The sequence below is a fragment of the Cherax quadricarinatus genome, chromosome 60, assembly GCF_038502225.1.
Source record: "Cherax quadricarinatus isolate ZL_2023a chromosome 60, ASM3850222v1, whole genome shotgun sequence".
Taxonomy (NCBI): Eukaryota; Metazoa; Arthropoda; class Malacostraca; order Decapoda; family Parastacidae; genus Cherax; species Cherax quadricarinatus.
The window spans coordinates 15,247,161-15,259,214 of record NC_091351.1 but is presented as its reverse complement, the minus strand read 5'-3'; the positions used below and the strand labels follow the sequence as shown (position 1 = coordinate 15,259,214).

The window sequence follows — 12,054 nt, the reverse complement described above, 5'->3', positions numbered from 1 at the left end:
CGCGTGGACAGTTTAAGGGTTAATCTTGCTTTCTCCTGCAGGATCCTGTTTTGAGCCAATTCTGCCTTGAAAATCACTTTGACAGATCAGTGTCTTCCTCTTGCAAACCCTCCTAGGTGGCTGGGAGGGAGGTTGCATTTGAACTTCCTCCTGAGTCTAGGTTCTCCTGACCATCTCCAAATTCACCTCTCTTTCCTCCTTTCATCTCTGTACCCTCTCTTTCAGTTTCTGCTTTTCTTCTCATGTTCTGTCATGATCGAGATACAGCCTTCGGTATGCCAACATGTCCCTTAATTTTGCTTCTCCTGCAGGATCCTGTTTTTAGCCAATTCTGCCTTGAAAATCACTTTGAAAGATCAGTGTCTTCCTCTTGCAAAACCCCCCTATTCTCAGAAAATTTGCCAGCTGGGTATTGTCATCTATTGCTTTCATGATGGTTTCAATTGCTTCTCTCCCTCCTTGTCTTCTTGCTTCATAAGTTTTCCCTTCAACTTCCTGGAGCCCATAAGCAAAGACTGATCTCTCCCTTTCATTCTTCCACTGCACCACTATGTATCCCCTGATTCGATTTAGTTGCCTCCATTGCAGCTTTCCTTTCTTCAATCTTTTCACTGACTGTTGTCCCTGGGCCCAGTGGTCTGTCATTTTTCCTTCTCAGCTTTCCCTGGGCACAGCTGTGGTCTGTTAGGGCCTCTACACATAGCTTAGCTCTTCCATTTTCTGCAGCCACCTCGATTGTTCCTGATGTGATCCTCTTTTTTTCACAGGCTCCAAGATGGTCTGATAGAGTCTCTGCATACAATTTCACTCCTTTTTTCCCTATGGTCCCCTTGTTTGTGATTAAGGTAGCAGTTTCTGATGTTATTCCCACATTGCTCTTTAGTTCTTTAGGCTGTTTCAAACTTTTCAGTTCCTCTTCTAATTTCTGTATATTAGCCTCTGCTGCTGTGACTTGTATCTCCCACTTCCTAGTCTGTGCAGCTATCCTGTCCTCCATTTTCATGATAAGCTCTTTTAGCTTCCTTCCCCACTTATGTTCCCTTTTCATGAGCTCTGCTACCCAATCTTCCTTTGCAGACTCATTCCCTGGTTGTCTGTCCAGCTCTCTAGCAACCCATTTTTCTTTTTGATTGTTTGGCATTGAAGGGCTTTTAATCCAAGGAACTAGGTCAACTCTCTCCTTCCTAAGATCAAACCTGATTACCACCTACATCCCAGGCACTGTATGACACCTACAGATTTAGCACTTCTCAATAATAAAATAATAACTGCAAGGAAAGGTATTGTATTGTGCTTCTCTAGGTAGATGAAAGAATAAGCATCTAAAAAATTTATTTTATTACATTCAGTAATTTATCTGCAAGTTTCATAATGTCTGCCCTAAACTGACTTCTGGATCTGTCGTTGTGAAAAATAAATGGATCTTCTTTGAGAGCTCTGGACCAACTCTTCTTGTGGAAACAAGAGGACCAGCTCCCCGCCGAACAGGAATATCCGCAAGCAGCAGTGATGCATCTCGAAATGTTTGGCATTTTCTGTATGACTGCAAAAAATGTTATGATTATGAGTATGTTTCTTACATGTAACTTACTTGTAAAGTACTACAGTTTCAGCACTGAAGTTCATGAGGGATGAATACTATATGGAATGACAGAAGGATAAAAGAATTTAATAGTCGTAATGTAATGGAAATAGAAGGATGTGCCAGACATAGACAAATATACACACACACACACACACACACACACACACACACACACACACACAGAGAGAGAGAGAGAGAGAGGACTCGAGTATGGAACACATTCGTACAGCATAATGATGTCAACGAGATAAAGTCAGTTGATCAAATGAAAATGTTGGTCCACAGATGGCTCCAACTTCATCCTGTTCCCTACTTGTATGTCTCATAACAATAAAAATGCTTTCAAATGAGCTGATGTAGGTAACAGCTCTTAGCTTGCCAATAAAGTTAGGAATCCTTAACTTGTAAATATCTTGTCAATAAAGCTAGGGATCCTTAACCTTGTCAAACCCTGTGTGTGTGTGTGTGTGTGTGTGTGTGTGTGTGTGTGTGTGTGTGTGTGTGTGTGTGTGTGTGTGTGTGTGTGTGTGTGTGTGTGTGTGTGTGTGTGTGTGTGTGTGTGTGAGACAGAGAGAGAGAGAGAGAGAGAGAGAGAGAGAGAGAGAGAGAGAGAGAGAGAGAGAGACAGAGAGACAGAGAGACAGAGAGACAGAGAGACAGAGAGAGAGAGAGAGAGAGAGAGAGAGAGAGAGAGAGAGAGAGAGAGAGAGAGAGAGAGAGAGAGAGATATGCCAGCTGCTCTAAGCTACATCAATCACCGGCTAAGAGCCATATCAGCTTGGGGAAATAGATGGCAAGTAACATTTGCACATGAGAAAATGCAAATGATGATCATCTCTAGGCACCATGATGATAATGCTGGTGCAGTAGTAAGGATGAATGGGAGGGTGTTGGCACCTGGAAAAGAAGTTGATATCCTTGGGGTGAAATTTGACTCCAAACTAACCATGAAGAACCATGTTGTAAATCTAGCAAACAAGGCAGCCAGGAAGCTTACAGCACTTCGCCATATCTCGCATTTGCTCGACAGTAGGGGTTGCAAGATTCTGTATGAGGCACAAGTATGCTCACACCTTGAGTATGCTCCACTTTCTTGGTTTGCCTGCCCCCCCCTCTCATCTGCAACTGCTTGACAGAGTAGAGAATCGAGCAAGACATCTCATCTCTTGCCTGGACCCATCCTGGATAGATCTGCCATTTCAGCAGAGCCTTCAACACAGGAGGGTTGTGGGTGGCCTTACTGTTATGTACAAGGCCAATATTGTCAAAGTACCACACTTGGATCCACTTCGAGGACAGCGAGAAACAAGCTTTTATGCCATAAGATGGGCAGAAAGCAGCAACTTCACTCTGGTTGTACCCTTCTCCAGAACATCACTCTATCTGAGATCATATACACCCAGGATGACTCGAGTATGGAACACATTCGTACAGCATAATGATGTCAACGAGATAACGTCAGTTGATCAAATGAAAATGCAGGCCCACAGATGGCTCCAACTTCATCCTGTTCCCTACTTTTATGTCTTATAACAATAAAAATGCTTTCAAATGAGCTGATGTAGGTAACAGCTCTTAGCTTGCCAATAAAGTTAGGAATCCTTAACCTGTAAATAGCTGTCAATAAAGCTAGGGATCCTTAACCTTGTCAAACCCTGTGTAAAAAAAAAAAAAAAAAAAAAAAAAAGAGAGAGACAGAGAGGGAGAGAGACAGAGAGGGAGAGAGACAGAGAGGGAGAGAGGGAGAGAGAGGGGGGGGATGGATCCATGCCACTTAAAGAAGCTGTTGTTTATCTCATATAGTCGTGATGCTACCTTCTGCCTATCCCAATTCTCACATCCCCCACTGTCCTGACCTTCAAACATCAACCTCTGTTCCTGTTCTTTCAGTGCACAACAATTTCCCAGCTCTTTCCTTGGACACATGATCCTAATACCCTGTCAGCTATATCTTCTCAAGTCTTGTGTGTCCAGTACTATGGACTCTCTACCTACCTGCAAAAGGCACATGATGCCTCTGCCTGTCCCTCTGACATCTGTAAAAAGACAGTAAAAACTTACAAAGCTCCCACCCATCTACTGCTCATCTGGCAAACAATTATTTCCTGATCCTTTTTTCTTGTTTGTTGTCTTTCTTGTCTTCAGTGGTTATTCCATCCTAGATTCTTTAGCATTTATCATACTGGCTAAGATGGAGGTCTATGGACCCTTTCTTCTGTCAACAATTATAAAAAGAAGGCACACTAGATTGCTGCTTATGTGGTGGACTGGAACATGGCTAATACATGAAAGAGCTAAGAGCTCTTCCCTCTCTCTCATGGTGCTGACACTTCATGCATGGTTGTGCTCTCCTCTGCCTGTCTATCATTCCCAGCCATTTCCTGTTTCAAATGAGATCCAGGATATCACTGCAGCAGAGACACTGGAAAACATCACTCCATGCACTGCAGCTACTGCTGTAATGGCCTCTTCCAAAGTGGTCTTCTCCTGCCTGTAAGTGGCCTACCTTAGATGGCAGTGCATCTTCTGCTGCAGAAACTTCATTGTATTCTCTTAATGTTTCTCCTTCCCTTGACTTGTTATCTTCCATATGGATCTCTTCAGGTATCCTGTGTCACATCAATGCCTCCTGATTTTTCTGGTTCTCATTGATTACCTGTTGATCTCCCAGTTCTCTCATATTTGTATTTCTTCTTCTTCTTTCAACGTACCAGCCGTATCCCACTGAGGTGGGGTGGCCCAAAAGAAAAAACTAAAGTTTCTCCTTTTATTTAGTAATATATACAGGAGAAGGGGTTGTATTTGTATTTGTCTTCACAAAATAAGCTTCATTATACTGCTGATGTTGCTGTTTCTGGCAATCTGTTGCCCCATATTCAGATGCCTCATGCAATGAAAATATGTTCCTGAAGTGTACTGATGTTCAGTACTCTAGGTTATCATATCAATATTCACTGAATTATTCTGCTACCTGCAGGAAAGTAATATATCATCTGTTCCCTATAAGCCTCCCTTTCCCATTGTCTATTTTATGATCTTCAGGTCTTAATTTTATCTTTGCCTAAACTGTTTCTGCTTCTGTGATACTTTGCAATCACTTCCTTTGGGGCAAGTTTCACTGTGACTCATGTCTGTCCGTTGTAGCCTACCACCATGTATAAAGATGTTATTTCTGATGGGGTAAAACTTCTTCGGAGGAAAGCCTATATTTATTTGGTTATGGTACAGACAGTGTGTTCTATGCTAGGCTAGTCAGGTCCCATAACCTCAAAGGAGAGAGTGGAACAGAGAGCACATCTCGCCTCTAGGCTGTCTGTTGTTAAAGTGAGAATGAGGCAGCAACTCATGCAGTGAGCTCAAGATAGGCCTATGCCCACAAGATGGCAGCACCTGCCTAGTGGCATGGCATGAAATATAAATCACAACAGCAGTACACCAGTGGGCTTTTCCTGTCCTCCCACCATTGCTGTCAATTATGGGAAATGATACTTGCATGTATATTCAGTGGGCACACAAGACTCTCATGAACATCGCAGAGAGAGGCATGCAAAGCCACTCTGATAATAACATTTCTTCATCAATCTCCCTGTTAATCATAAAATATGCAAACTTCATTTCAAAGACCTCCAATGCCCTGATACATTCTGTCTATTGTCTCTGGCAATTACACCTTTGCTGCTGATACTCTGTCATTTCCTAAATGACATAGATTTGCTTCAATTGCCATTGCCATCCTTTCATCCAATGTTCTTCCCCACAAATCAATTTTTTTCCTCAGCAGCATAGTGCTGTATGACCCTTATTTTTTTTATTATTATTATCACACTCCAGGATAACTCCAGGCCGATTCCCACCAAGGCAGGGTGGCCCGAAAAAGAAAAACTTTCACCATCATTCACTCCATCACTGTCTTGCCAGAAGGGTGCTTTACACTACAGTTTTTAAACTGCAACATTAACACCCCTCCTTCAGAGTGCAGGCACTGTACTTCCCATCTCCAGGACTCAAGTCCGGCCTGCCGGTTTCCCTGAACCCCTTCATAAATGTTACTTTGCTCACACTCCAACAGCACGTCAAGTATTAAAAACCATTTGTCTCCATTCACTCCTATCAAACACGCTCACACATGCCTGCTGGAAGTCCAAGCCCCTCGCACACAAAACCTCCTTTACCCCCTCCCTCCAACCTTTCCTAGGCCGACCCCTACCCTGCCTTCCTTCCACTACAGACTGATACACTCTTGAAGTCACTCTGTTTCGCTCCATTCTCTCTACATGTCCGAACCACTTCAACAACCCTTCCTCAGCCCTCTGGACAACAGTTTTGGTAATCCCGCACCTTCTCCTAACTTCCAAACTACGAATTCTCTGCATTATATTCACACCACACATTGCCCTCAGACATGACATCTCCACTGCCTCCAGCCTTCTCCTCACTGCAACATTCATCACCCATGCTTCACACCCATATAAGAGCGTTGGTAAAACTATACTCTCATACATTCCCCTCTTTGCCTCCAAGGACAAAGTTCTTTGTCTCCACAGACTCCTAAGTGCACCACTCACCCTTTTCCCCTCATCAATTCTATGATTCACCTCATCTTTCATAGACCCATCCGCTGACACGTCCACTCCCAAATATCTGAATACATTCACCTCCTCCATACTCTCTCCCTCCAATCTGATATCCAATCTTTCATCACCTAATCTTTTTGTTATCCTCATTACCTTACTCTTTCCTGTATTCACTTTTAATTTTCTTCTTTTACACACCCTACCAAATTCATCCACCAATCTCTGCAACTTCTCTTCAGAATCTCCCAAGAGCACAGTGTCATCAGCAAAGAGCAACTGTGACAACTCCCACTTTATGTGTGATTCTTTATCTTTTAACTCCACACCTCTTGCCAAGACCCTCGCATTTACTTCTCTTACAACCCCATCTATAAATATATTAAACAACCACGGTGACATCACACATCCTTGTCTAAGGCCTACTTTTACTGGGAAATAATTTCCCTCTTTCCTACATACTCTAACTTGAGCCTCACTATCCTCGTAAAAACTCTTCACTGCTTTCAGTAACCTACCTCCTACACCATACACCTGCAACATCTGCCACATTGCCCCCCTATCCACCCTGTCATACGCCTTTTCCAAATCCATAAATGCCACAAAGACCTCTTTAGCCTTATCTAAATACTGTTCACTTATATGTTTCACTGTAAACACCTGGTCCACACATCCCCTACCTTTCCTAAAGCCTCCTTGTTCATCTGCTATCCTATTCTCCGTCTTACTCTTAATTCTTTCAATAATAACTCTACCATACACTTTACCAGGTATACTCAACAGACTTATCCCCCTATAATTTTTGCACTCTCTTTTTTCCCCTTTGCCTTTATACAAAGGAACTATGCATGCTCTCTGCCAATCCCTAGGTACCTTACCCTCTTCCATACATTTATTAAATAATTGCACCAACCACTCCAAAACTATATCCCCACCTGCTTTTAACATTTCTATCTTTATCCCATCAATCCCGGCTGCCTTACCCCCTTTCATTTTACCTACTGCCTCACGAACTTCCCCCACACTCACAACTGGCTCTTCCTCACTCTACAAGATGTTATTCCTCCTTGCCCTATACACGAAATCACAGCTTCCCTATCTTCATCAACATTTAACAATTCCTCAAAATATTCCCTCCATCTTCCCAATACCTCTAACTCTCCATTTAATAACTCTCCTCTCCTATTTTTAACTGACAAATCCATTTGTTCTCTAGGCTTTCTTAACTTGTTAATCTCACTCCAAAACTTTTTCTTATTTTCAACAAAATTTGTTGATAACATCTCACCCACTCTCTCATTTGCTCTCTTTTTACATTGCTTCACCACTCTCTTAACCTCTATCTCTTTTTCTCCATATACTCTTCCCTCCTTGCATCACATCTACTTTGTAAAAACTTCTCATATGCTAACTTTTTCTCCCTTACTACTCTCTTTACATCATTCCACCAATCGCTCCTCTTCCCTCCCGCACTCACTTTCCTGTAACCACAAACTTCTGCTGAACACTCTAACACTACATTTTTAAACCTACCCCATACCTCTTCGACCCCATTGCCTATGCTCTCATTAGCCTATCTATCCTCCAATAGCTGTTTATATTTTACCCTAACTGCCTCCTCTTTTAGTTTATAAACCTTCACCTCTCTCTTCCCTTGTATTCCATCTACCTTTTACTCTCTGTGTAGCTACAACTAGAAAGTGATCTGATATATCTGTGGCCCCTCTATAAACATGTACATCCTGAAGTCTACTCAACAGTCCTTTATCTACCAATACATAATCCAACAAACTACTGTCATTTCGCCCTACATCATATCTTGTATACTTATTTATCCTCTTTTTCTTAAAATATGTATTACCTATAACTAAACCCCTTTCTATACAAAGTTCAATCAAAGGGCTCCCATTATCATTTACACCTGGCACCCCAAACTTACCTACCACACCCTCTCTAAAAGTTTCTCCTACTTTAGCATTCAGGTCCCCTACCACAATTACTCTCTCACTTGGTTCAAAGGCTCCTATACATTCACTTAACATCTCCCAAAATCTCTCTCTCTCCTCTGCATTCCTCTCTTCTCCAGGTGCATACACGCTTATTATGACCCACTTCTCGCATCCAACCTTTACTTTAATCCACATAATTCTTGAATTTACACATTCATATTCTCTTTTCTCCTTCCATAACTGATCCTTCAATATTACTGCTACCCCTTCCTTTGCTCTAACTCTCTCAGATACTCCAGATTTAATCCCATTTATTTCCCCCCACCGAAACTCCCCTACCCCCTTCAGCTTTGTTTCGCTTAGGGCCAGGACATCCAACTTCTTTTCATTCATAACATCAGCAATCATCTGTTTCTTGTCATCCGCACTACATCCACGCACATTCAAGCATCCCAGTTTTATAAAGTTTTTCTTCTTCTCTTTTTTAGTAAATGTCTACAGGAGAAGGGGTTACTAGCCCATTGCTCCCGGCATTTTAGTCGCCTCATACGACACGCATGACTTACGGAGGAAAGATTCTTTTCCACTTCCCCATGGACAATAGAAGAAATAAAGAAGAACAAGAGTTATTTAGAAAAAGGAGAAAAACCTAGATGTATGTATATATATATGCATGTGCGTGTCTGTAAAGTGTGACCAAAGTGTAAGTAGAAGTAGCAAGATATTCCTGTTATCTAGCGTGTTTATGAGACAGAAAAAGAAACCAACAATCTTATCATCATGCAAAACAGTTACAGGTTTCTGTTTCACAGTCATCTGGCAGGACGGTAGTACAGTGGACCCCCGCATAACAATCACCTCCGAATGCGACCAATTATGTATGTGTATTTATGTAAGTGCGTTTGTATGTGTATGTTTGGGGGTCTGAAATGGACTAATCTACTTCACAATATTCTTTATGGGAACAAATTCGGTCAGTAATGGCACCTGAACATACTTCTGGATTGAAAAAATATCGTTAACCGGGGGTCCACTGTACTTCCCTGGGTGGTTGCTGTCTACCAACCTACTACCCTTATAGGTGATAAATTAGACACATGAGCAACTTGTCAGTTCTCTGAATTATTTATCTACACCTAATAGGTACACTGCCTCTGGCCTCTGGCAACAGTGATGGAGTGAGCAATGGCACAAATGTTTCTTTTTTATGGGTCATCCTACTGCCAGTGTTAAAAATTTTACTTCTCTAACTACAAACAGGTACAGTAATTACAAAGTAGCATTTACTTAATAAATCCTAGCACATGAAATAGTCTACCACATACAGTGGACCCCCGCTTAACGATCACCTCCAAATGCGACCAATTATGTAAGTGTATTTATGTAAGTGCGTTTGTACGTGTATGTTTGGGGGTCTGAAATGGACTAATCTACTTCACAATATTCCTTATGGGGAAAAATTCGGTCAGTACTGGCACCTGAACATACTACTGGAATGAAAAAAGTTCGTTAAGCGGGGGTCCACTGTATTTGGTTTCCTATTCCAACCCTGAAGTAAAAAAAATCTTACTGTGTTATAAATGGCATTAATCAGTTACCTGGATCAAGGCCTGAGGAGAGGGGTACTCGCCAGCAATTGCCTGTGCAACTTCCACTCCAACATTGTTAAACTGCCGAAGCTGTTGATGCCAGAGTTTTAGCAAGCCCACTCCTGATTTGTCTACCTTCACAGTGTTTGTACTGCTTCCTTCAGCATACCAAGAAAATGATGGTTTTCCCTTTTCATGTCTGCAGGAAAAATAATATAGCTAACAAAACTACAATATCTCAGCAGTTAAGTACTTTCACTGACTTTTACTTAATGTCAACTTTTCTTGCTCATAATGCACATATATAAGTAAGATTTGTATCTGAGTTAATCTACAAGGAAAATCTTCATTATCTAAGATAGATTAAGAACATGGTTCAGGAAAAAAAAAACTCAATGCTAGGTGTTGTCTGTCAATTTGAAATTCAATGCTAAGTATTGTCTGCCACAAATTCAATGCTAGGTGTTGTCTACCATTTTGAAATTCAATGCTAGGTGTTGTCTGCCACTTTGAAATTCAATGTTAGGTGGTGTCTGCCACTCTGAAAATTGAAAGACCAGCAGATGATTAGCAATATGGGACCCCTCAGACTCTAATTAATTTTAATTCAATGTTGGCTGAACAATGTTGCATGCAATAAGGCAGATAAAAGTTCATATCAATAAACTATCATTTGCATGTAGTGATGACCCATATGGGGGGAAGGAAAGGGAAGGGAAGGGAAGGAAAGGAAAGGAAAGGGAAGGGAAGGGAAGGGAAGGGAAGGGAAGGGAGGGAGGGAGGGAGGGAGGGAGGGAGGGAGGGAGGGAGGGAGGGAGGGAGATGGAGGGAGGGAGATGAGGGTAGGGAGATGAAGCTAGGGAGATGGAGGAATGGAGATGAGGGTAGGGAGATGGAGGGAGGGAGATGAGGGTAGGGAGATGGAGGGAGGGAGATGGAGGGAGGGAGATGAGGGTAGGGAGATGAGGGAGGAGGGAGATGGAGGGAGGGAGAAGAGATTAGGGAGGCGAGGGAAAGGAGATGGAGGGAGGGAGATGAATGTAGGGAGATGAGGGTAGGGAGATGGAGGGAGGGAGATGGAGGGAGGGAGATGGAGGAGGAGATGGAGGAGGAGATGGAGGAGGAGGAGGAGATGGAGGAGGAGGAGATGGAGGAGGAGGAGATGATGATGATGATGGTAACAAAAAACCTATAATAATAATAATAATAATAATAATAATAATAATAATAATAATAATAGGTTTTTCTTAACTAAATTACTGTCATCATATTATTGTACACTGACAGCTAAGGAATGAGTGATGGTGAAAGTGTTTACTTCTGAAGGTCATCCTGCACCTATGTAAGACGTGGACAATCAGATAAAGAAAAAAAAACAGTTTCAATGTTTTTACTTTGAGTATTATTCTTTATCTCGCTAATAATGTCACATCTGGGCTCTGACATATTCAGTCTATATGAAGACGTAAGCAAAAAACTGATTAGAAAACAGAATATTGGCTCACAATGTTTGGTATATGAAGACAAAAAGTACATAAGTACATTAAATGCTCTATTTAATAGACTAACTTGCAGAGCAGGTGGCCAGTAATGGCAACTGTGGTGGATAGAGAAAAGATCGTCTTGCTCTGATTGTAACAATAATGAACAATTATGCAACCAAAGAACTTTATCCATTGTTTTGAAATCTACTGACCCAGCAGATTTCGGTCCATATTTCCAAAGTCCGTTAATGGAGGGTTCACTGTAATGGACATTAACACTTCATAAAATACTTACTTGAAAGGTGCTTCAGCCACAGCTTTGGTAACTTGGAGAATAAACATGGCTACTTTATTAGCATCCTCCAATAATCTGTGATTGAGGCTACACTGCAGCTGTGCACTCACGAGGGCAGTCTCTATGTCAACTCTGACAAAAAAAAAGATGGTTCATTTTTCAAACAAAATGCCCAGCTTATGTATCTTATTTGCAAAAAATTATTAACAAAGCAAGACTTTCCCAAAATCCTGCACATAATATTCATTTAAAAGAATTTTTACCCAAACTGTAATGAAATACAGTGGAACTCCGAGATTTGGCCGTAATCTGTTCCAGGAGCTAGGCCTAAAGTCGAAACAGCCTAAAGTCAAAGCAATATTTCCCATAAGAAATAGCATAAATCCAATTAATCCTTCCAGACAAAAAAAAATATTAACAAAATCCACATTTTTTAAAGAATAACTATACTTTTACATATGCAAAACAATTATAAATACATATAGTAATTAAATGAGTAATGAAATAGATAAACAAACATTTAAAATCACATTTACATACCTTTATTGAAGACTCTTCTTGGTATCTGGAAGCTAGGGAGG

General features: G+C 41.4%; 1 protein-coding gene across 1 annotated transcript; it reads right to left on the bottom strand.

Annotated features, from left to right (window-relative positions):
• Window positions 1–1,319: 1,319 nt before the first annotated feature.
• On the bottom strand, window positions 1,320–11,630 carry mms4 (Methyl methanesulfonate sensitivity 4). The gene is made up of 3 exons (XM_070097832.1): window positions 11,474–11,630; window positions 9,704–9,893; window positions 1,320–1,543 (listed from the first exon to the last, which is right to left on the bottom strand). The coding sequence occupies exons 1-3, from the start codon at window positions 11,518–11,520 to the stop codon at window positions 1,367–1,369; spliced, it is 414 nt and encodes a 137-aa protein (XP_069953933.1). The 5' UTR covers window positions 11,521–11,630; the 3' UTR covers window positions 1,320–1,366.
• Window positions 11,631–12,054: the final 424 nt, after the last annotated feature.